This window comes from Furipterus horrens, unplaced genomic scaffold (assembly GCF_987537825.1).
Source record: "Furipterus horrens unplaced genomic scaffold, mFurHor1.1.pri manual_scaffold_10, whole genome shotgun sequence".
Lineage (NCBI taxonomy): Eukaryota > Metazoa > Chordata > Mammalia > Chiroptera > Furipteridae > Furipterus > Furipterus horrens.
The window spans coordinates 59741080-59766428 of NW_028327180.1; the positions used below are offsets into that span (position 1 = coordinate 59741080).

Genomic DNA, 25349 nt, shown 5'->3' on the forward strand with positions numbered 1-25349 from the left:
TCACGCCAGCGCTTGTTTTTGTCATTCTTTTTTATATTAGCCATCCTAGTGGTTGTGAAGAGGTATCTTACTGTGGTTTTGGTTTGCATTTCTCTGATGCCTAATGATGTTGAACATCTTTTCATATGCTTATTGGCCATTTGTATATCTGTTCAAATTCTTTACTGATTTTTTAATTGGGTTGTCTTTTTATTACTGAGTTGTGAGAGTTTTTCTTCTTTAGAGAGAGAGGAAGGGAGGGAGAAAGGGAAAGAAAAGAATGGATGGTTGCCTCTCACATGCCCCCAACTGGGGACCTTGCCTGTAGCCTAGGCAGGTGCCCTGACCAGAAATCAAACCAGGGAGACCTTTTGGCTCACCAGCTGGGACTCAACCTACTGAGCCACACCAGCCAGAGCAAGAGTTCTTTATCTGGATACTAGGTCCTTATCAGATATATGATTTGCAAATAAATTCTAGAAAGAATTTTAAGTTTTGAGATTAAGTGGGACCTAAATATTCTTAGATTGCCCTGTTTCAGATTCACAAAGTGGGACTACATTTTGATTCTCTGACCATTGTTGTCCTAATTGGCTTTTTCTTTTGTGTTTAAGGGATGAAGATGCCCCTGCTAAGATTCCTGATGAAGAAGCCACAAAGCCTGAAGGCTGGTTAGATGATGAGCCCGAATATGTAGCTGATCCAGATGCAGAAAAGCCAGAGGATTGGTAAGAGCCCTAGTTAACTTTGTAAATTACCTGCTTTTTTATTGAAGTAAAAGCTTATACTTAAAGACAGGGAAGTGCCCAAACTCAGAGTGTGGAGCTCAACAGATTTAATTATTTCTGTGTGTCTTTTTTTTTAATGCACCTGTCATGAGAAACTGGTTACTAGAAATGCAGAAATAACATGGTGCTCTATAGTAGGGCACTGTGTGAAAACATTCCTGCAGGATGTCAGGGGAGCCCCAGGATGGCAGTTCATAGTCCTTCATCACAGAACCCACTTGTAATTTGTTCTTCCACAGGGATGAAGACATGGATGGAGAGTGGGAGGCTCCTCAGATTGCCAACCCTAAGTGTGAGTCGGCCCCTGGCTGTGGTGTTTGGCAGCGACCTGTGATTGACAACCCTAATTATAAGGGCAAATGGAAGCCCCCTATGATTGACAACCCAAACTACCAGGTGTGTGCCTCCTGATGTGCCTCATTGATCTGCTTGTGTTCAGATCGAGTTGTATCTACAGTGAGGCTACGAGGTTGATCACTATTTTCAGGCTATTGAATTACAAAGTAAACGTCATAAACTGAGAGACAGTTTATGTGTCTAAACTAAACCTAAAAACTAAAGAAGAGCTTTCGTAACTGCTTTGTGCTTTATGTTTAAAAACAAAAGACAAGTGGAAAAGTTGAGTTTGGACATCCTGCTCTCAAGTGGCAGGGATGCTGCAGCCACAGGACACAGGCTGGTCATCTGTGAAATGGGGTGGAGACAGGACTGTGGGGGAGGTGACTCCCCAACCACAAGTCAGCTCATTGCTTGACCTCAGTATCATCATCTGGGAAAGGACTGTGAGGTTCAAATGAGATGGTAAGAATGCAGGTAGTGATCTTATTAAAGCTTCACACTTATTATGGACCTGTAATCACTCAGACCCTGGTCTCGCTTCTGTTTTTATCCTAGTCAAATTACTTAAAATTGTTAATTTCCATTTTGTCACACTTTAAAACGTAAGATGTGACACTGTGGCTGTATGTATACTTTTCTGTTTTTAAGTGCCTTTTTGATGGTGCGAACAGTAAGATTAGTTTAAAATTGCCTTTAAAAAACTGCACTTTGGCTGTTCTGTTGATGGCTTTTTAGGTGGATTGCCATTTTTTTGTTTTTTGAATCCTTGCACATGTCTGAGTGTATGTAGTAACTATTTCTGTAGGTAGTTAATGAGAAAGTGAAATTGATAGTTGAAGATTATTTATCTTTTAAATCACCACTAAAGAAGTCAGTACCAATGTAGGCTCCCACTCCTACTGACAGACTGGTTGGTAAGAGTAGAGGCCTTTGGAATGTGCCAGGCACAGTGAGATGTTGGTTTGGATCAAGGTCATGGATATTAGAAATTGAAAGTAGTTGGAGTTCAGACATCTTAGAAGCAGAGTATAAAACATCAGTAGCATTTATTGTTTGCTTCCTGTTACTCAGTTAAGTTTCACAAAGTCACCACTTAAATTTATTTATCATGCAACATTCATCTTAATTTTTATTAGGTTCACCATACATTTATGTTGAATATTATCTGAAATGATTAAATTTTTTTTTTCTTTAGGGAATCTGGAAACCCCGGAAAATACCAAATCCAGACTTCTTTGAAGATTCAGAACCTTTCAAAATGACTCCTTTTAGTGCTATTGGTTTGGAACTGTGGTCAATGACCTCGGACATTTTTTTTGACAACTTTATCGTTTGTAGCGATCGAAGAGTAGTTGATGATTGGGCCAGTGATGGATGGGGTCTGAAGAAAGCTGCCGATGGGGCTGCTGAGGTTTGTGCTTGCTTGTTTCCTGTGCATTTATTTATATTTGCAATTACAGGTAACTAATTGCTACGTTTGTGAAACCCTATTGTCTGTAGTTTGTCTTTTCCCTTATTTGGGAATATTGGCATAAAAAATGATCTTATGTCTACTAAAGTCAATATCGGGGTTTTGGACTTGATTGCGTTAATCTGAGACAATGGCTTTAGAATTTATTTGTGTTGTGTGTAGGATTTTTAAAAATTGTTATTGTGTTAAAATATTTAAGAAAATTTGCCATTCAGGGTATATTTTAATGCATTGTTAAATGTTGAATTTTAGTTTATCCTATATGCGGAATTTTTGAACAATTGGTCATATGGCCAAGTTGCAAATTGGAGAGCCAGAGACATTAAGATCAGTAAGTTTTTCATTCACTGATCCCTGAAATAAAGTCTTTTGCTGGTGCTTAAGAAACCAGCTTTCATACCTGTGAAAGGGAAATCACCTTGTTGATATGGAGAAGAAGATTCAAGATTTTCTCCTATTTCCTTTATTTTTTTGCTATGTGAACATCTTGGCTTGAGCCCTTTGGAAAAGTTGGAACCTGAGTAGTGCCATGCGGTCATTGAGCAGTGGAATAGTGCTACCTATATTTGGTGTCAAAAGCCAGAACATGAAATCAGTCAGTCATGTTTTGTTTTTCAGCCAGGTGTAGTGGGGCAGATGCTGGAGGCAGCTGAGGAGCGCCCATGGCTCTGGGTGGTCTATGTTTTGACTGTAGCACTGCCTGTATTTCTTGTCATCGTCTTCTGCTGTTCTGGAAAGGTATGATTGGTTTGGTTTGGTTTTGAGTCACTTTTAGAAAGAATTCTAATAATGTTAAAAAATAAGATCTATTGCATGAGGTTTTCTTTGTAGCAGCTTAGTAGTGACTGGGCCATGTTTGATATTAACTTCTGAAACCTTATTCACTCCTCAGTGGCCTTGTATTGTGCCCATATGGAAGTAGCATTTGTAGTCCCTTCATTTCTAGTAGTATTTAAGCCACTCTCCTTAATATTTGGCAGCAGCTTTCTGGGGTAGGGAGGGAAAGAACAACGAAAAACTTTGATATAAATCTGGCCATCTGTGCATAAACCATCTTTTCCTCTTGGCATAGTTGTTTCTGTGTATACAGTTTACAATTCAGTCTTTGATTTCTCATTACCAGTTCCTTCCTCAGCATCCTTACCCTGCCCTCCCACAAATGCGTGTGGAGTAATACAGCCTTATTTTAGTTTTTTTGTTCAGCCTTTGTTACATGCAATTGTAAAGAAAAGAACATTTTGTTTAGGCTCTCCACTTACACTAAGTAAGGATTATACTTCATCTGGCAGTCAAGATGTTCTCTAATCTGATCCCTAAAGTGCTCTTTCCAGCCTCACCCCTGCCACCATTCTGCCTCATCCCTCTGTCTGTGCTGTTCCTTCCGTCTTAAACTCCACACATTCACCCGAGAAGGCTCTCAAGGCAGGGAGTGCATCTCACTCACTTCTAGATACCTGCCACAGTATATAGCCTGGCACAGAACTTCACTCACAGGCATTCGATAATTAAATGATAACGTATTGCATGGAATGGGGGAATATTTCAGAAGCAGCCCAGCCCTGTGGAGTACAAGAAGACTGATGCTCCTCAGCCAGATGTGAAGGAAGAGGAAGAAGAGAAGGAAGAAGAAAGGGACAAGGGAGAGGAGGAGGAGGAGGCAGAAGAGAAACTTGGTAAGCAGTCCATACCAAAATCTCTGCTTTCAGCCAAGACCCTAAGATGTTTAAACTGTTATAAGCAAGTTACTGTGAAGATTGTTTTAGACTCTTGAGGTGTATTCTAATGCTAATTATCTAATTACCCAGTACAAGTGTAAGTTTGCTGAGTGGTTTTACTTTGACTTTTGTCTCAGAAGAGAAGCAAAAAAGTGATGCTGAAGAAGATGGTGACACTGTCAGTCAAGAGGACGAAGAGAGGAAATCTAAAGCAGAGGTAACAGAAAGAGAGAGTACATTTTGTATTTTAAGCACCTAAGTTGAAAAGTACATTTAAGCAGAGGGGATATTTTCATAGGGTAGTTTGCAATGGCTGTGGCTGTAAAATTTCTATTAAAGTCAATTTTATAAAAGTGAAATTCTTAGACATACAGGTCAGCATGTTGTAACATCAAATTACATCTGAATCTCAGAAGTTTTTTCTGTGATGAACATGGTTTGGGGAATAAGCAGAAGGTGGTAGGGGAAAACTAATAAAATGCTTTCTAAGATGGCAACTCTAGGTTATTATTTTATAGTTCTGTCTCTTCATCCACCTCTCCTCACTGTGCCGTTAAAAAGTATTTCTTGCCCTGGCTGGTGTGGCTCAGTGGATTGAGCACTGGCCTGTGAACCAAAGAGTTGCCAGTTAAATTCCCAGTCCGGGCACATGCCTGGGTTGCGGGCTGGGTCCCCAGTGCGGGGCTCAGGAAAGGCAACCACACATTGATGTTTCTCTCCCTCTCCTTCTCCCTCCCTTCCCATCTTTCTAAAAATAAATAGATAAAATATTTATATATATAAAAAAAGAAAACAGTTTCCTTTAAAAAAAGTATTTCTTGCACAAATCACTGTGTTCTAAAATTTTTGTCTCTGTTCCTCATGGATTCGTTTATTCAATAAAGCTTTGTTGGGTGCCCATTATATGCCAGGCTTTGTCAGTGAACAAGACAAAGGTATAACCTGCCTTTGGGAAGCTTAATTTCTAGTGGGAAGAAACAGACAATAAGCAGTAGACATTATAAGGAAGCGAATGAATGCTAGAAAGCAGTAGGCCTTGAAAAATAAACTAGAACAGGAAAGGGTATCAGAAGTGCTGGAGGTGGGGTGGGCTGCAGTGTTAAAAGTAGGTAGGTCTCATTGGAGAGGTGACATTTGGGCAAAGATTTGAAGGAAATGAAGTACTTTCCCATGGAGGCATCCATGGGAAGGTCGTTCCGGCAGAGAACAACCAGTTTAGGATCCTAAAGTGGTCGTCCGAACTGCCAGTAGGGTGATCATATGGAGAAAAGGAGGGTAGAGGAGGCTCTGGGTTAAGTGGGGTCACCCAGACTGTTGTATGGGCTTGGCTTTTCCTCCTAGTGAAAAGGGAAGCCGTTGCCAGCTTTGGGGCAAAGTAGTTATCCGTTCCGATGGCTTCAGCTGCTGTATTTTGTATAGACCAGGTAGCATCCAGGAGACTTGTTAGGAGGCTGCTTTGATAATCCAGGCAAGCTAAAGGTCGTCCTGAGCAGGGTGATAGGAAAGAAGGATGTGGGCTTTTGGACCTGGGTTTTCTGGTGGGTTGGATATGAGGTATGAGGAAAAGAGAACAGTCCATACCTTTCCTACCAAGGGCCCTTTCCCAAGCTCTTCTCTCTTTTACTGTTTCTTTTTTGGAAAACTACCTAGTGACCATTTCCAGCTCCCACTATGCTACCCTCCTATTGATACAGGTCAATGCTACTTTATTTTCAATAGATATGTTCTTTCTCAACTAAAATGTGGAGTTCTTCCAGGTAGGAATCAGTCTCGTATACATTTTATATTCCCCAGGCTTCCTCACACAGTAAGAAGTCCCTGTGTAGAATAGGAAGAGAACCAGGCTTGTCGTCTTCAGTGTCACGTGGGACTTGGCTTGTAGTGTCTTCAGTCCCCATGAAATCCAGCTTTCTCAGTCTCAGAGCGGGACTCATGTGTCCATAGGCCAGTAGATTATTTAGGATTAAGCAAGATGACATGTGAAAGCATGGTGTCTGGTCCTTTTAAAAGAAAATGTTTATGAGTTAAATTGAAAGAAGTGCATTTTTACAGAAAGAAAACAAAAATAGACTATATTAAAACACACATAATCCCAACACCTCCAGAACACTTCCCCCAGCACTTTTAGGCCTATCTGATATAGCACATTGTTACTCCGCCTGTCCAGATTCCTATATCACTTGAAACACACTCAGTTTTTGGCACATTTTCTTCTCATCATTTTTTTTACTCTTGTTTTTCCGTCATACGGGTTACCCTCAGGCTGGTAGATCTCTAGACCTTGGTGAACTTTTACTTTTCTTAACATGCAAATTACAATGAATTTCTTGTTTCTTCAACCAATAGGAGGAAGAAATTTTGAACAGATCACCAAGAAACAGAAAGCCACGAAGAGAGTGAAATTATCTTAAGAACTTGATCTGTGATTTCCTCTCCATCCCCTTCTCCTGCAAGTGGGGTACTAGGAGAGGACCTGGCACACCTTATGCGGAAACTCAAAAAACCTCCAGATGTCACCTTCAGCAGTTTCAGTCAAACAGTAGTCTGTGTAATGTTAAACATCCAGCAGTAAATAATTGCAGTTGTGACAAAAAGGACCTGTTTATGTAGAAAGAAAGCATTTAACATAATGGTCGTGAAATGTAACATGAAGCAACTAACTTGTATTTTTTTGTTAAAACTTTTTTTTTTTTTAGATAGAGTAATAGAACTTTGCCAGTCTTTAAAATCTTGGCTTAATCTAATATATTAATGTGTCCCTGAAGAAATAACACCAACTTTTAGAAATGCTAGAGGGATAAATGGCAGTTTTTACAACCAATTTTGCTTAAGTTGGTATTACAAAACATTCAGGTGTCTCTGTCCCTTAAAATTGATAATCATGTTTAATGTGTAGTTGTTTGTGGTTATAATCTTGTGTTACTTGCTTCCATTGCTCAATTCCTCCTATGGAAATTGAGGAGGGGGATTGATAGAAGTCCAAATTTATATGAAGGTTCTGTTTAAGTTGTATTCAAAATGCACATATTGTAAGAAAAAAAAAACTTTTCACTTGATGTTGGTTGACCATAGAGTGTGTGTGTTTTTTGCCAGTGGAACAGCTTAGTTCCCAGACAGCTTTGCAGTTAGTGGAGGAGATGGCATAATGTGGCATTTGGGCCTTGGTACTCCATACACCAGGAGTGTCTGGGCTGCAGCCTTCTTGAGCAGGTGGCTGTTTAAGGACTGCTACCAGGACACGGAAGCTCGAGGATAGATGAGTTGTTTTCATCCCATCTTCCACTGTGTTGACACTGTTTTCCCTTCCTGTTTCCCCAGATTCCTAGCATTCTCCTCTGCTATGCATTTTCTTCACAGCGCAGCTTGCTGTTCATTGCTGAAAGTGATTATAACCTCTGCATCGTGTTAAGCTTTATTGTGGTAATGTGTGTTTCTTTTTTAAACAGACCCACACTTTTCCAGGGTCAAAGTACAGGATAGAGTACTTTCATTTTTTATCCATTTCTTTTACTCTGTGTAAAGACTTTAGAAGTCTAATCCAGAGGTGAGCCAATTCAGAATTGACTAAGTGAACACAGGCTAAAAGGATTGATGGGAGGAGTGGCGTAGAACAGGAGTTATCTGATTTTTGTAGCTGCTAAACCTTTTACATTTTCATTTGAAGTTCATATAACAGTTGTGTCTTAAATTACATGATAGATCAGTCCTGTTAAAAATAAAAAATTTTTTTAGTATGTCGTTTGTAGAATTTTTTACAAAGTGATGGCATGTTTTTTTCATGTGGAACACAGATGGGTGCTGTCAGAGCCTCTCCCCTGTCACAGTGGAGTCATCTCATGATTACACCACACTGAAGTGTATTCAGAATCAGGCGTTCCTTTAGCTTTATTCTTCAGAGATGTTTTAAAGGAACAGATGATAGTGTTCCTTGCACTGAATATATAAATACTCCAGTGTTTATATTGGGGAGGAAGAATATTTGTAAGAGATGAAGGCTGTGTCTGTTTATTTTATCTTCAATTTTTTGCTGGTTCACTTAAATTCTTATGAGGGTGGGATGCATTTTTCTTGCTGTTCAATGCTTTATTCTTTTCCTCTGTTGTTCTGTGGTCATAGTGACCTTATGTAGCAGACTTTCCGAGATGTATTGAGTGAGAATAAACAGTTACTTAGCAAGACCTGAAAATATGTCTGCAGGTTTCTCCTTTGGAGCAAATGTGTGGGATCATTGCATTTCCAGAAATCTGCCGCCTTCACTCTCCGATGATAATTCATGCCTCACAGTTTTCTTCCACCTGAACTGTGGAATGACAAATGTAAATCGGTAGTGTTCATTTGCCTTTCCAGGGTTATTGAGCAAAGTTTGTCCAAAACAAAACAAGTCTTTTCTTGGTTTTCTTTTTCACTTTTTGTTGAAGTTGCAACCTCTCAATTAAATGTCTGATGCATTAATAACCAGCTGCAGTTTTCAGCTCTTTAAAAGGCACTTTCATTGATTTTACATGCTGGTTGTCTCCTGTTGTAAAATACCCACTCCATCGGATGTGTTCCTCAGTTGCTCTTGTCCACAAAATACTTTCCACTTCTCTCAAATTGTCACATTACTAAATGGTATTACATTAAAGCCCTGTGTTAAGCATCTGCTTTGGACTGAACTTCTTCATAGTAACCTTTAATTAGTGTGTTTTACTGTTTCAAAGTGGGTTAATCTTCCTTTAATTGGCCACTACATGACTTTGCTAGTATGTAGAAACTACTATGACTGGTGGAGTAATTATAGTTGTCCCTTGAAATCCACAGGAATTACTAGTTCCAGGAACCCCAAAGATAGCAAAATCCAATGATGTTCAAATCCCTTATATAAAATGGTGCATAGCATTTACATATATAATCTCCACACATCCTCCGATATACTTTAGGTTACTTGCACCTAATATAATTTAATGCTATTTAAATAGTTGTTAAACTGTATTGTTTAGGAAATAATGACAACAAAAACGTCTGTATTTGTTCAGTACAGGTGCAACCAGCAACCATCATGGGCCTAACTTAAGAGATTTTCAGCCTTTTTCATCTCATGGCTTACATAAACTAATTACTAAAATTCTGCAGCACACCAAAAGAAATATTTTTGCCAATCTGACAAAAAAATAGGTATAATCACATCTGACAATTATTACTGTTCTGACTGTTGTCATTTTTTTATTTGACCATCTAAGGGAAAAGAAGCCAGTGCCCCTGACTAAATAGGTATTACATGTTTTAAAAATTCTTGTAGCATACTGGTTGAAAATTGCTGGCCTATTTACACAGCACATGTTAGCAACAATGAAACGTTTTTCCAAATATTTTCCATTCTTGGTGATTGATCAAATTTGAGAATATGGAACTCTGATACTGGAGGCCAACTGTACTTCAACCACGTGGATTTGGTCCAGTAAAGTCAATGGAGGTTTTACCTTCTTTCCTGCTGGATTGGGGTTCGTTGGGATTCAGTACTTTTTGTTGTATCAGAGGGATAACAGCTCAGAAAGGGAGGGTTAATTTGTAGATAATTTTCTTTTAAGACTTATGGGAACCATTGAACTTTTAAAAATTTTCAAAAAGATTTTATTTTGAGAGAGAGAGGGAGAGAAACATCAATGTATGGTTGTCTCTCACGTGTCCCCAGTTGGGGACCTGGCCCACAACCCAGGCATGTTCCCTGACTGGGAATCAAACCAGCGGCCCTTAGTTCACAGGCTGGTGCTCAATCCACTGAGCCACACCAGACAGGGCAGAACTTTTAAATTTTTATTAAAAAATTAATTTTTGTTCAGAATCACACTTCATAATCATATTTCAGGGAGGTTTTTGAAAGTTAAGTCAAAACTTTCAATGTGCTATTAGACTTTTGGACTGCTTACTGAACAGAAATAGACAATGTGGTGCTTCTATTACTCTACTTTTTCCTTTTAGAAAATAAATATTTAATTCTGGTGTAAAATGTGTATTTAATGACTCATAAAAAGCAGGACCACATTATGGCATTTGTGAGCTCTAAGCACTTTTGCCTTTGTGGGCCACTTGTAAACTTTTACTGCGTTTGTATAAAAACATACATTTTGAATAAGGACTCATTTTTTAATTTTAAAATAAAACATTGTCGAGGGTCCTAGTAAAAAGTTACTGGTACAACTATTTGAGCTATGTTGATGGTGCCTAGCAACGTGCAGCTTCCTGGCACACCTACTTAACTTTGCAATTAAGGTAGATCTCCTGGCCCAACACAGACTGTCTAGTTTTATTAACTCATCGCTCTTGTGTTCTTTTTCCTAGTCCCCCTACCCCTTTGACAGCTAGTTAAGACACTAGAGCTTAATTGCCATTGGTTGGATTGAGTGGCTTGATTTTACCCAACTAGACCATCTTTTAAATGTGAGGCTCGCAGACTAAGCTACCGGTCTTGAGAAGCGCCATGCTCTGCGGTTCTAGTCCCCACGAATAGAGCTAGACTCTTCCCCAGATCCTGTTCCTCACGTGTACTGGGGCTTTTAGTTATTTGTTTTCTTGTTAGTAGTAACTGAACTTTTGAAACGTTAAAATTTTTATACAAAAGTGGAAACGGACGGCCCCAGTGATCCAGAATGGTGCGGGAGGAAACCTTTTCCAGATCACTCGGGAAATTCTGACTGATGAAGAGGGTGGATGTAAGGAATGAGGCCAAAGAAAAACAGCTGACTGAAAAAGCGTGGCTACTTTTTACTTGATCTGAGCCAACTTCAGGAAGGCTGTGGGAGATGAAAACGGTGACACGCACCGGTGCCGGGCAGCGTCTGGGTCTGACCAGCTGCACCGCGCCTACTGCCCGGCTCTCCCCCGCGGCCCCGGAAAAGCCTTCCTGCGAGGGGCGGTATGCAGGGCGGAGTCCCGGCCGTAGCACTTGGCTGGGTGCCCGGGACGGAGGCCCGCCCCCTACTTCGGAGTTCCTTTTAAACTCCGCACGGGAGCTCCACTGCGCCTCCGGCGTGCTTGCCCCCGCCCCTCGGGCGGCCCGCTGTTTCTATTCTGATTGGTCGCAGTCCCTGCTCATCAGCCGTGACGGCGGGGTCGCTTGCTGGGGTCCCGCCCTCTTCCGAGAGCCCTGAAAACAATTTTAAGATGGCGGCGGCGGCGGCGGCGCGGAAAACAATGGGTCGGGGGCGGCAGGGCCAGGCCGAGGTCTGAGGTGGGCAGCGAGCGCTGGCCGGGGTCGGGTCGAGTGGAACCGCAGAAAGGCCCGTCGCCACGCGCAAGCCCGCTCCGCAGCTCGCGGGGCCATGGCGCGGCCGTGAGGCGGCCGGCCCCCGGCGGGGAGCGGAGACCGCAGTTCCAGCCGGCCCCAGAGGCTCGCCCGGGGCCTGGCCCGTGCTGCCCGCGGCCCATGGTGCTGCCCACCTGCCCCATGGCGGAGTTTGCGCTGCCGCGGCATAGTGCGGTCATGGAGCGCCTCCGCCGGCGCATCGAGCTGTGCCGGCGCCACCACAGTACGTGCGAGGCCCGCTACGAGGCCGTGTCGCCCGAGCGCTTGGAGCTCGAGCGCCAGCACACCTTCGCCCTGCACCAGCGCTGTATCCAGGCCAAGGCCAAGCGCGCAGGCAAGCACCGGCAGCCGCCCGCCCCGCCGCCGGTTTCGACCCCGCGCCTCGACGCCGCCGACGGCCCGGAGCACGGCCGCCCCGTCGCGGTGAGTACGGCGCGGGGAGCGGCCCTTCCGCGGAGACGCTGCCGTGCCGCTCCGAGGCCACCCGGTGCCTGCAGCGCTGGGCCTGGCTCCGGGCAGGCGAGCCTGGCAGGGACGGAGCAGTTGTCACCTGCGGCAAATGGCACGGTGGCAGGAGTTGGGGAAAACTTCACTGTGAAAACCTAACATTGAGGCTCCAGTTGGGAAGGCTGGTGAACAGCAGCTGAAAAGTTTTCCTCCCAGACTCGATTCCGAAATGTTGAGAACGTCCTTAAACACTGGCCTCAGAGCGCCTGTGCAAGTGGTCCCGCGATTTTGCAGGTGTTATGGGATACCCGCGGCTACGGGTTCCTGGCTTCCGTGTGGGAATCGGGTAGCCTTCCTTTGATCAAACGGGGACATCTAAAGTCTTTGGAAACCTTTGTTGCATGAAAGTATTTCTTCTTTAGGCAACCCTGAAATCTGTGAACTTGTGATTCCAGCAATATTGTGCACGATTCCAGTTTTCACTTATAAGCCTATTTACAATTTCTGGTAATATTAGAGAGTTTATTGGTAAATTATTATGCCCTTTGGGTTCTCAGTAGCTATTTGGGGGACTTGTTGTTTAGAGGTTTTCTTTCCTGAAACTGATTTATAAAAGGGAGAGAACAAAGGGGTTTTTTGTTTGTTTCCTTGGTAATTTAAAGTTTAAAACCAGTGTTACCAATCTAATTTGTTCTGTGCACTTTAAAATTTATGCTTTTCTTACCTCTCCTGGGGCCGGGCCGTGCCAGCGCCCATCCAGAGCTAGTCTGCAGGCCTTGGGTCCCTCTGCCCGCTTGTCTGCGCTCTGCCCCTCATCCGGCGCTATCATCTGGTGGAGTTATTTTCCGAATTCTCTTCTACATTAGTCTGGACTGCTGGACATTTAATTGATTATTGCTTAGTGACTAGTCAGGTCTTCTGGGCTTCAGTTTTCTCATCTGTAAACTGCAGATATGTTTAGCTTCTCCTCTAGGATTCTTAGAAGATTGAAAGAAATAATTGTGGCCCTGGCTGGTGGCTCAGTGGATTGAGCGCTGGCCTGGGAACCAGAGGGTTGCTGATTCGATTCCCAGTCAGGGCGTATGCCTGGGTTGTGGGCCAGTTCCCCAGTTGGGGGCGCACGAGAGGCAACCGTACATTGATGTTTCTCTCCCTCTCTTTCTCCCTCCCTCCCCCTCTCTCTAAAAAGAAATAATAAATTTAAAAAAATGGTCACTGTTTAAAAAAAAAAGATTGTGCATGTGAAAATATTTTCACACAAGGGAGGGGCCCTCCTCCACCCTTTCAGAATCCTGCCACCCTTCAACTCTAGCTCCTCTTCCTCTTCTTGAAAGCTAGTTTCTCACTCCACTCGCCCAGAGCATCAGAACCACCTTTGTCAGAACATTAGGAAACCTGTCTGTGCATTTATTTTCAGCACATCATCACATCCTACTGGGGTGTCTTTCCAACTGGACTGTAAGCCCTGCAGGTAGTATGGGGCTTGACACAGCTTCCTTACCGTGCCTGTTAAGAGTGCTGGATATGAAACTTGTATCCACACATGTGCTAACCTCAAAAAGCAAAATGGCTTAAATCAGTGATGCCTTTACTGACAACTCTTGTTTTAAGAAAAGGCTTGAAGAGTAGTGGGGGGGGGGGAGTTCCACTCTAATTGGTAATGAAAAGCTAGGTAATGAAAGCTTCTAAAAATCTTAGTTTACATGCAGAAAATTGCCTTGAACGCCCCCTAGAAAGTGTATTAGTGAGTCAGTTTAAAGAGAGTGAGAGTTTAGACCCTATGGGATATGTTTGGTCTTGAATTGCCTGAAAGAAACTGGGCATGTTATGAAGATAAGTGGACTCTTGGTGTGTTAGACCTTGCATCTGGCTATGGGTGTCTAAGCCTGACCAATGCCATGCTAAGTCTTACCACATTCAACCTGGAGCTGTGGGTTTCATGCATTTCAACATTCAAGGGGAAGTGTGCTTCTCTCCATGAGAGAGAGAGGCCCCATTCACTTCGGTATCCAGGTGAGTCCAGTGGGCTCTCTGCCTTGCAGGAGTTTCAGCTGGGTCCGTGGCACTGGGAGGATCGGTGTCACTAAGAAAACTGCTGTTTCTGTTTCAGTGGCTCCTTCAGAGGGAGAGAGAGTTCTTACCTGGGCAAGCTTTGGGCTTGCAGAGAGAAGAGGTGCCTCTGAGTTACTGTTCTTCTTGATCATTGAAAAATGTATTTAATCTAATTATTGTTCCTTACAGTTGCACTGCAGTCCTGTTAGGCAGCTGTAGCATGGCTCCAGGCACCATCCACAGACAATCTGCCCAGCTGAAAAGGAATCAAATTTACTAATGCAGTTCACCTTTAGGTTTGTTCTCCTGGGCTGTCCCATCACAGCGAAGTCTTAACCTCCATCTGCTCCCTCTGTTGAAGACGGGTTGGAAACTGCTTCCTGATACCTCCAGCTTCCAGGACCAACTGTGTGAGGCGCTCTTACTGCCCTGTGCCCCCTCTCACAGCAGGACAGCCAGAGTGGGCTTCTCTTTGTTAAGGATGCTTGATTGTAGAGTATTATCTCCCCACTGTATAGGAATATTCATTTTGTAATAAAAAGGGTCCTTTACAGTAACTTGAACATTTTCATTTAGTAAAGTGCTGAAGGGTTAATGCCTCGTCCCTTGATCCATGTTTAGTATTTTGCCGCTTAGTCCTACAGTAGTTTAAAGAGTCTAAGTAGAAATTTGACAGTTGCACGCCAGATTTTCAGTTTCCCGGAAGCTGCCTTCCCTTCTTACCTTAGGTGTGCAAAATGTTTATTTGTACATAATTTAAAACAGAGCAAACCTTCACAAATATTACAAAGAGCATCTATGTATCTGTATCCTTCACTGGCACTGCCCACTGTCACCAGTGCACCTCATTTGCTCTCCATTTGTGTGCATACTTGCCTTCTCTCCTCTACACTCATCTTCCTTTCTCCCTTTTCCTTTCTCCCTCTCTCTTCTTCCCACCTTTCTCCCTCTCCCTGTTCCCCGCTCTTCCTCTCTCTCACCCTCCCCACAACTTCCCCTCTCTTCTCCCTTTGTTCTCCCACATCCCCTCTCTCCCCCTTCCTGTTCCTGTCACTTCCCCCTCCTCCTCTCTAAAACTGGTTCTCTGAACCACCTGAGAGGACACTGCACACCTCATGACTCTACCCCCGAACATTCCACACTCCAATGTGTACCTGATGTGCAGATTTTTAATAATGATTTTATAGACTACAATTATATAAGAATTATGCAAAGAACAAATTATTTCCCGGGAGTAGATATTTGTGAACATGAAACAGACATTGTACTGTAGTCATGTGTAATAGTTTTAGAGAAAAGGTGGCTAATGTGGCCTTAGGAGCTCATCTCTTCCCGTGACATCTCGTCCTAGCACCCTCTTTCCTTTCCTATCCTCAATATCCCCCTCTCCACTGCATTCTTTCCCTCAGCTCCAAAGCACAAGCAAATATTCTTTTTCTTTCCTTACCCTCAGAAGAGTGTCCATCATCTTGCTTCCCTTTGTCCTTCCACTGAACTCCCACTACTTCAGGAACCCACTGTGATTGGCTGCCTACCTCTTCTACTTTTCCGAAGTTGTCTCTTGAAAGTACACCAAAGATGGAGTTGCCAAATTGAGTGGCTTCTTAGTTAACATTCTTCTTGATTTCCTCCTTCTGAAGACTGTCCTCTTAGCTTCCACCCTCTTCTGATTTTCCTTCCAACTTTCTGTTTTCTTCTCTTTCTCCTTCCTGCTTTCCGTTATCAAACATGCCACCAATATTTGAGTGCCTGCTGTAGGCCAGTGCATATTTTAGGCACTAGAAATACAGCAGTGAACAGGACAAATGAAAACTCTGCTCACGTGGGGAAAGGGGTCAGTAATTTAAAAAATTAATTTTTAGATAAAATAAATGCTAAGAAAAATGAAAAGAGTAGTGTGATAGTGAGTGGTTTATAATAGCAGCTTTAGATAAGACACTTGGTCTTAATTTGGGCCTGAGAAGCAGGAGGTTCTCAGCTGAGAGTCAGAGAACATTCCAGTTAGACCCTCCAGCATAGTCCTGAGGCAGGAACCTTTTGGGCTTGCATGAAGGGCAGTGAGGAGACCCTTGTGGGCAGCAGGCAGCCGTGGGAGAGGCGGGCACGCAAACCTCAGGTCAGTGCAGGAAGGGAGCAACCACAGGATTTAAACAGAAGCGTGATGTGATCTGACTTAGTCTTCAGAGGTCATCTTGGTGTTCAAGGGGGCAGGTGTTGGCAGGAGCAGTCCAGGCTGGGGCCTGTGGTGGCAGTGGCGGGAAGAGTAGCTGTACTCCAGACAGCTCCCGAGGGCAGAGGTGCCCAAGCTTGTCAGGACTCACAGATTGCTAGGGGAAGAAGGTGAGAGTTGTTCTCCGGACAACTACATCCTCTGCTTTTGTCACTCAGGCTTCCTTTTTACTGGGTAATGTTCTTGACTTCTTCATGGCCTCATCTGCCATCTGTAATCATCAAACTCTCCAGAGCTCTCTTCCAAGGTTCAGGCCTGTACTTGGAGCTCTCTCCTAGACATCTCCACGTTGATTTCCCACATGTCCAAAAGGGGCCCTCCCTTTCTCCTGCCAAATACTTTGGAGTGTTTACCCTAACCCAGTCATCCAAGGTCGAGACCTGGGAATGTCCTGGTTCTGTGTGCTGCCACTGAGGAACTCCTGTAGGGGTCTAGGAGAGTCGTGGCACAGGGACCATCAGCAGCCCAAGGGGACGCAGGTAGGAAGTGGGTCATTGCCCAGCCATGTTGAGGGCTTCAGAGCCTGTGGAAGCATTGGGTGAGGGATACCTCTTTGGGGTAAGTTTGGAAAGCCTTAAAGATTTGGCTTTTAAAATCTTAATATTTTGCCATATGCTTTCCCCAAAGGGTATTCCAGGGAACTCTACTTTTAGGGGCTACAGTAAGAGTTCTAGAGCTGAACAAATTTAGGAGACACTGGAGTAAACAAACTTAAACAGTTTCCTCTATTTAGGACATTTCCAAACCTTTAATATGCTAATATGCAAGGAGACCTGAGCTCTTAGCAGGGGGCATGTAATAGGACTCTGATGACTTTGGGAAACAAAGCAAAAAACACAAAGTTATGACAGTGAGTAGTTCTTTGAATTTGGGGCTGAAAGTGCCAGAAGTTAGATGATAAAGCTGGAAAGGTAGGAGTCAAATCATGAAAAACCATGTATTTGATTTTGGTGTTTGGACTAAATAATCTTGAAGCATTGTGAACCCCCTCACACATTTTTATGTTGACCTCTGAAGCTTTTCATACTAAATTTTTAATCTTATGAAAAATTATAATGTATTTATTGTGTTGCTCCGTTGTATACCAAACCACCATAACTCAGTTTATTAAGTGAAATAAGGAATTTGTGTAACACAGAGCCTCATAAAATGCTACATATATTTAATTTAATATGAATCAACTATTTCAAAAAGAGAAAAGGGAAAATATTGTTTATAGTTGCAAGGGTTGTAACTTTCAAAGAAATATTAACATTTAAAAATAAAATAGTTATATCACTTTTCAAAATGTAGCCAGTGGAACCTGAATATCTTAACAATATGCTTTCATCAGTCCTTTAAAGAATACTTTTCTTGCCCTGGCCGGTGTGGCTCAGTGGACTGAGTGTTGGTCTGTGAACTGAAGGGTCGCCAGTTTGATTCTTAGTCAGGGCACATGCCTGGGTTGTGGGCCAGGTCCCCAGTTGGGTGTGAGTAGAGGCAACCACACATTCTCCCTCTCTTTCTCCATCCCTTCCCCTCTCTCTAAAAATAAATAAATAAATAATTTTAAAAAAGTAATGCTTTTCTTTTAACAAATTAAAGTCATTCCTTTTTCTCCTGGAACTTGCATTTCTTTTACACTTGCCCCACATAGTTTTATTCTAACAATGAATGCTTGAACGTCTCTTTATTTGATAATTCTAGCATATGTTTTCTAAACAAAAAGGTATAAAAATTGAAATTAAAAACTTCAAATTACTTTGACCATAAAGCTCTTTGCAAACTTAAAAAAAAATTTTGAGAGGAGAAACCATCAGTCAGTTCCCTTCCACATGCATTTGTATGGTTCTGTGTGTTATGCATGTTTCTTTCTTCAATAAACTGAGTTATAGTAGTACATAACAAAACAAATGCATTATAAGTTTTTACAGATAATTATTAAGCAAAAAACTACAAGTTAATTACAAGTGCCTTCTGCCCTGGCTGGTGCGGTTCAGTTGTTTATAAAGTGTCATCCTGTAAACCTAAAGGTCACAGGTTCAATTCCAGTCAGGGCGCATACCTAGGTTGTGGGTTGGTTTCCTGGTCTGGGGGCATATGAGAGAGAACTGATTAATGTTTCTCCTTCACATTGATATTTATCTCCTGTCTCTCCTTCTCTCTAAAATCAATAAGCATGTCTTCAAATGAGGATAAAAAAGCAAAGAAAGAAATGCCTTCCTGAATGAAATGCATGAAGCTTCTCCTTCCTCAGTTTGTTCACATAAGCATGGATAAGTATTACCTCTTGACCAAATTCTTTTTTTAAATAAATTTAATCCCCATAAACCTTTGTTTATATAAATAAATGTAAAGGAAAGGAGAAAATTTCGTTATAGCGATGTTATTTAATTTTTTGAAACTTAAATTGTATTCCAAAAATTATATAGTGTTATATCATTAAAAATTAATTTACTGGTTAGCTGACAGTTTGGTTAGATGTACCTTTAATTTTATTGAAAGCAAAGGAGTAGAAACCATGTAACTTATAAAAGGATTAATCTAGTCATTAATCATTCACTTTTCTCAGTTGTGAAGAAATACAACACAAAGGTTTACTGAGTCTTATCAATTGATTTTAAAAAGTTTTTTAACTTATCAATTGATTATACCTATTATTATTTTACACAGAGGTACCTTGTTTAACCTCATGTACCCAAAATTGGTTGGGAAAATCAAAATATTGTTTTATTTCCATATGTCTTTGCCAGTACAAGAATTTTTGATAAAATCCTTTTGTCTGTTTTAGATGTATTTTCATCAAAACCTTAGAGCTGCTACTATGGCATGTTTAATGTGGAAAATATCTACTACATAACCTAATTGGCAAAATCAGCCTTGTCTTCATTATCAAATTAATCAGCCAAATCAGACTCAATTTTCTGTCAGAAAAAGTTTAAACTTAATTTTTCAACTGTACATAATAACGTACATCCTCAGGACAGCCACGCACTTGTGAATTCTAAGGGAAAGTGTCAGGAGACCGGAGCCTTGTCATGAGTTTTACTGCCTGTCAGACAGGGCACATTGCCCTCCTGTTTCTTACCTATGTTTTCTCTGCTCTCAAGGAGCGCTCTTCTAGTTGAGGGTGGAAGAAAGAAATTTTTACTTTATTTTATTTTATTTTACTTTATTATGTTTAAAGATTTAATTATTTTCTTTTAGAGAGAGTGGAAGGGAGGAAGAAAGGGAGAGAAACATCGATTGGCTGCCTCTGGTTTGCACCCCTACTGTACTGATTCCACAACCCAGGGCTGTGCCCTGACCGGGAATGGAGCTGGCGACCTTTCACTTTGTGGGACAATGCCCAATGGACTGAGCCACGCTGGTCAGGGCAAGAAGAGAGATGTTTTTAATTGAAAAATATCATAACTTCTGCTGCCCACTCTGGTGTGTCTGAATTCAAAGCATCATCACTCATAGGCAAACCTAGGCAACCTGAGTGATCAAGGCCTTCCAAGTCGGTGGAGAGCTGTGCTATCTAACAGAGCCGAGCAGCAGCAGAGGCTGCTCCCTGGGTAAGCACTGGGAAACACGTGTCATTGGGTGCCATCATGCACAATGCTAATGAAGCCCATGTGCGACAGGTCCCCAAAGTACTTTGAATACGGTTCTTTGAAAATGGCCTGATTTCTCTTAGTGCCTTCACATGTACGCCCTTCCCCAGTTTCATAATGTCCGGTACCTCTTCCCCATTCACAACTCCACTCCTGTGCCCTCCTTCCTCCAGGACCCCTTCCCAGAGCCCCTCTCTTCTCATGTGGGGCTAGGTGCTTAAACTGTCAGAATAGCCCCACTGAACTTTAATTAGTGTGCCTGCCTGCTCTCTGTCAGACTGCACAACCTGAGAGTAAGACCGTGGGGCGAACATCACACCCACTACATAGTTGGCAGTTAGCAAGCATGTGTTGAGTGAATGTTACGGTATCATGGAAGGAGCTGTGAATTTGGAGTCAGAAGCTGTATGTTTTTAGGCCAGGATCATTTCAAAAGTGGTTTTGGCAGAGGTAAGATAGTAGGTCCAGATTTGCACCCCTATGTTCATTACAGCCTTGTTCATAATCACCAAGAGGTGGACACAGTCTTAAGTTTCCATCAACACATGAATGAATGAAGAAAATGTGGTGTATACATACAATGGAATATTATTCACCCTTAAAAAGGAAGGCATCATGTTATATGCTAAAGAATGGATAAACTTTGAGAACAGTATGCTAAGTAAAATAAGCAGCTGCATAAAGACAAGTACTGCGTGATTCCACTTACATGAGATATCTAAAATAGCCATACTCTTAGAAACAAAGAAGAATGCTAGTTGCCAGGGGTTGGAGAGAAGAAGAGGGAATCGTTTAATGGGTATAGAGCTTCAGTTTTGCAAGATCAAAGAGTTCTAGAGATTTGTTTCGCAACAGTGTGTATATAGTTTGCACTATTATACTATACACGTAAGAAAGGTTAAGATGGTAAATTTTATGATATGAGTTTTGACCATAATTTTAAAATTTAAGAAGTTATAAGATAAAAATACTAATTTTACAAACCACTTACTCTGAAAATTTTCTAGCAATTATGTTTCTTTTTTTTAAAGATTTTAAATTTTTTAATTACACTTGACATACAGTATTATATCAGTTTTGGGTGTACAACATTTAACCTACGAAGTGATCACCCCAAGTCTAGTCCCCATCTGACACCATACATTGTTATTATAATACTATTGCCTATATTCCCTATGCTGTACTTTACATCCCCAAGACTATTTTGTAACTACCAATTGACACATCTTAATTCCTTCCCCATTTAAACCCATTTCCTATCCCTGCCTCCCATCTGGCAACCAACAATTTGTTCCCTGTATTTATGAGTTTGTTTCTGTTTTGTTATTTTTTATATTTTTAGATTCCAAATATAAGTGAAATCAATGGTATTTGTCTTTCTCTGACTTATTTCACTTAGTATAATACCCTCTAGGTTCATCCATGTTGTCATAATGGCAAGATTTATTTTTTATAACTGAGTAACATTCCATTGTGTGTGTGTGGGTGTGTGTACCACATCGTCTTTATCCATTTGTTTATCAATAGACATATAAGTTGTTTCCATATCTTGGCTATTGTAAATGCTGCGATGAATATAGGGATGCTTATGTCTTTTGAATTTAGGGTTTTGGGTTTCTTTGGATAAATATCCATAAGTGGAATTGCTGGGTCCTTCTCTGTCTCTTGTTTATAGCCTTTGTTTCAAAGTCTGTTTTGTCTGATATAAGTATAGCTACCACAGCTTTTTTTAAAAAATTGTATTTGCATGAAATATCTTTACATTCAGTCTGTGAGTGTCTTTTGATCTGAAGTGAGTCTCTTGTAGGCAGCCTATGTATGGGTGTTGTTTTCTTATCTATTCAGCCACCCTAAGGGTTTCTTAATAAAAGCAATGAAATTAGACAGACTAGACTCATTTTAAAGTCAAAGATACGTATGTTAGATTCTGTGATTCTCTGCCTAAATACTCATATAAAACAAGGAAAACGTTTATGTATGTATCTATTGCTTCATAGTACCTTTATTGTTGTTTAGTTAAGAATAAAGTCTGTTAACCTAAATAAAAAACAAGACAATAGGCCCTGTCTCAGGGAAGGAGGGTGCTGCTGATGAACAGAAGGAAGATAGGTCAGTATTCTCGTGCAGATGGAATAAAGCTAATTATGGGCCAGGAGTCAAAAAACTTAAATGCAGTAACAGTTTTGGCCTAATGTAATTATATGCCTTTAGGCATGACACATACTGTGTCTGCTCCAACTTACTCATTTTTTTTTTTTTAGTGGGGATGTCATTATTATTGCCTTGTAAGTGTTTTTTTCAAGTATATTTTATTGATTATGTTGTTACAGTAGCTCCAGTTTTTTCCCCTTTGCTCACTCTGCCCAGTACCCCCCCTTCCCTCCAGCCATCCCACCCCACTTAGTTCATGTCCATGGGTTGTCCATATGAATTCTTTGGCTTCACTCTTTCCTATATTATTCTTAACTTCCCCTGTCTATTTTGTACCAAGCGATTATGCTTCTTAATCCTTGCACCATATTTCCACTTCTCCTCCTCTCCTCTCCCAGCTGATAACCCTCCAAATGGTCCCCATACCTATGATTCTGTTCCTATCCTGGTTTGCTTGGTTGGATTTTGTTTTTATTTTTTAGATTCAGCTGTTGATAGTTGTGAGTTTGTTGTCATTTTAGTGTTCATAGTTTTGATCTTTTTCTTAAGTCTCTTGACATTTCATATAATAATGGCTTGGTAATGATGAACTCCTTTAGCTTCACCTTGTCTGGGAAGCACTTCATCTGCCCTTCCGTTCTAAATGATAGCCTTGCTGGACAGAGTAATCCCGGTTGCAGGTTGCCTTTCATCACATTGAATATTGCTTGCCAGTCCCTTCCTGCCTTCAAAGTGTCCTCTGAAAAATCAGCTGATAGTCATATAGGCAACCCCCTGTAGGCAACTCTCTGCCACTCTCTTGCTGCCCCTAGGACTCTCTCTTTATCTTTTGCCTTTGGCATCTCAATCACGATGCATCCTGGTGTGGTCTCCTCTTGGTCCAGCTCGCCTGGGGCCCTCCGTGCTTCCCAGACCTGTATGTCCATCTCCTTCACAAACTTTGGGAAGTTTTCCTCATTTTTTTCAATTCTTGCTTCCTCATTCTGCACTGGTTGACTGTTTTTTACTTCCTTATGTTCCAAATCATTGATTTGAACCCCGGTTTTCTTCCCTTCACCATTGGTTTTGTGTGGATTTTCCTTTGTTTCACTTAGCATACCTTCAGTTCTTCTTTTGTGCGTTTGCCATACTCAAGCATATCTGTCAAGCCTGTGAGCATCTTTATCATCAGTGTTTTGAACTCTGTGTCTGTTAGGTTGTCTATCTCCTCATCTGTTAGGTTGGCTATCGCCTCATCTGTTAGGTTGGCTGTCTCCTTGTCGCTTAGTTCTCCCACTGGAACCTTGATCCATCCCCCCTTTTGGACCACACTTCTCTGTCTCCTCATTCTGATAGGCTCTTGTGTTTGTTTATATGTCTTAGGTAGAGCTGTTTCTCCTGTTACGTTGTAAGGGGCAGAGCCTTAAGTATTCATCAGTACCAGCGACCTTTTTCACCACGTTGTGGCACTGTGTGTGGTGGAGGGGTCTGAGAGGGAACAGTGCCGCTTGCTCAGTACTCACCCCTTTACCAGGCACTTCTCCCAGTTCCATATGGCCCTGGCACCTCTCTAGCTGTTGCCCTGGCTGTCGTTCCCGTGTGGGTTGGTCCACGGACGTTCTGGGACCATGGGGGCCCTTTAAATAAGTGGATTCTGCTGAGAGACTGGCAGTTTCTTCTTCCGCCCCAACCCCCACTGGTTTGCACAGTTATAAGCAATGACGCTTTATTTTCCCTGCGGTGCAGTCTGGTCTGGTCTGGGGCTGGGACTGCTCCCCAGGTGTCCCTCCCGACTTTTTAAAATGTGTCACTGTGCTTTCCACTGACTGCTGCTGCTGCTGCCACCACCACCACATCGCGTCCTCTCCACCCCTCCTACCTGTCTGGATGAGTATTTCTTCTTTATATCTTTGTTTGTTGGACTTCTATGCACTTTGATTTTCTGGAACTTCTGATTGTCTCTAGTTTTGAGGTAGCTGTATTCCTTCTTAGTTGTGGAGGGAGACGCAACGTGTCTGTCTAGGCCTCCATCTTGGCCGGAAGTCTGTAAGTTTTAAATTGAAATTCAACCATTGACATCATCATGGCTTTATGGTTCAGAATCACCCAAAGCAAATGATCTTCCTGATATATTCTCAGAACGGAAATAGTAGCCTTCATTCAGCTCACTTCATCTCATCAGGTAGGCACTGTATCATCTCACATCATCACAAGAAGAAGAGTGTGGCAGAGGGGCATATTTATCAGAATTACATGGAACACTTTTTAACTGCACAACTCCTCGCTTCTTTCCTGTTACACCTCTCCCCTGACTTTTATCTCTTACCACTGCTAAAATGAATCACTGTTATTGATGGGAATATGTTATATCCCATAGTGGTGTGGGGTTAGGTTAAATGTCTGCTCTCAGTTCTTTGCTCTCTAGATCCTATTGTAAAACCCCCACCCTTGCCGTAGCTTCATAGCAGGCAGAGGATACACTTCTCCATCCCTTGATTTGGGGGTTGGACTTATGGCATGCTTTAGCCAATTAGGTGTTAATGAGAGAGATAAGAGGATATATTGTACTTATGGAACAAAATTTTTTGAAGTTCAGGAAGCAAAATCTTGCAAATATTTTTAAAATAAGAATTTATGTGTGAACTATACATACAAAATATAAGTAATTTTCCCAAAAAGTAAATAAAAAATACAAAACAGATGAAAAATAGAGAAGAAAATTGGAGTACCAGTATAGGAGATCCAACATCTGAATGATAGAAATTACAGGGAGGAAATGACTAAAAAAGTAATTTGAAAACTGAGGGGCATGAGTTGCCGGATTTAATAAGGCATGCTGTGCCTATCACTGGAGAATAAAATAGACCCATACCAGTCATACAGTGCCTGGACACTGGGTTTAAAAGATTTTACAGGCTTCCAGGGTAGGGAGGGTACTAGTTCGCATATCAAGAATTAGAATTTCAAGGAGACTTCCGACCAAGATGGAGGCCTAGACTGACATACTCTGTCTCCCTCCACAACTAAGAAAGAATACAATTACTCCAAAACCAGAAATAACCAGGAGTTCCAGAAAATAAAGTCCAACGTATGAAGTTATAAAGAAGTGGTGCTCGTCTGGACAGGTAGGAGGCGCAAAGCCGGGGCAGAGAGGTCAAGCTATGCTGGCAGTGGCAGCAGCGGCGACGGTGGCGGGACGGCAGTAAGCACAGACACCCGTATTTAAGGGGAGGTGAGAAGCACCTGGGGAGCACCCCTGACTGCAGACCAGACCCATCAGCCCGCGAGTCCAACACCGGGTAAGGCAGACCCCCATTGCCTTGGACTGTGAGGCCTGT

The 25349-nt window shown here is 42.0% G+C and overlaps 2 protein-coding genes across 3 annotated transcripts in view; both read left to right on the plus strand.

The window, feature by feature from the left end:
* The window catches only part of CANX (calnexin), a 41439-nt gene extending 33738 nt beyond the window's left edge, over positions 1-7701 (plus strand). Inside the window, exons 9-15 of one of the 2 annotated variants that reach the window (XM_090290438.1) lie at positions 594-707; positions 1007-1163; positions 2302-2517; positions 3196-3315; positions 4124-4250; positions 4430-4509; positions 6639-7701. In XM_090290438.1, the coding sequence (XP_090146564.1) occupies positions 594-707; positions 1007-1163; positions 2302-2517; positions 3196-3315; positions 4124-4250; positions 4430-4509; positions 6639-6692 (868 nt within the window). In that variant the 3' untranslated portion in view covers positions 6693-7701. Of the gene's footprint in view, positions 1-593; positions 708-1006; positions 1164-2301; positions 2518-3195; positions 3337-4123; positions 4251-4429; positions 4510-6638 lie in introns of those variants that run through there. The other variant, XM_090290437.1, reaches the window with a different exon arrangement.
* Positions 7702-11421: 3720 nt separating this feature from the next.
* Positions 11422-25349, plus strand: part of MAML1 (mastermind like transcriptional coactivator 1) — a 49767-nt gene continuing 35839 nt past the window's right edge. The window contains exon 1 of the mRNA XM_090290439.1: positions 11422-11997. Within this exon, the coding sequence (XP_090146565.1) occupies positions 11695-11997 (303 nt within the window). The 5' untranslated portion in view covers positions 11422-11694. The remainder of the gene's footprint in view (positions 11998-25349) is intronic.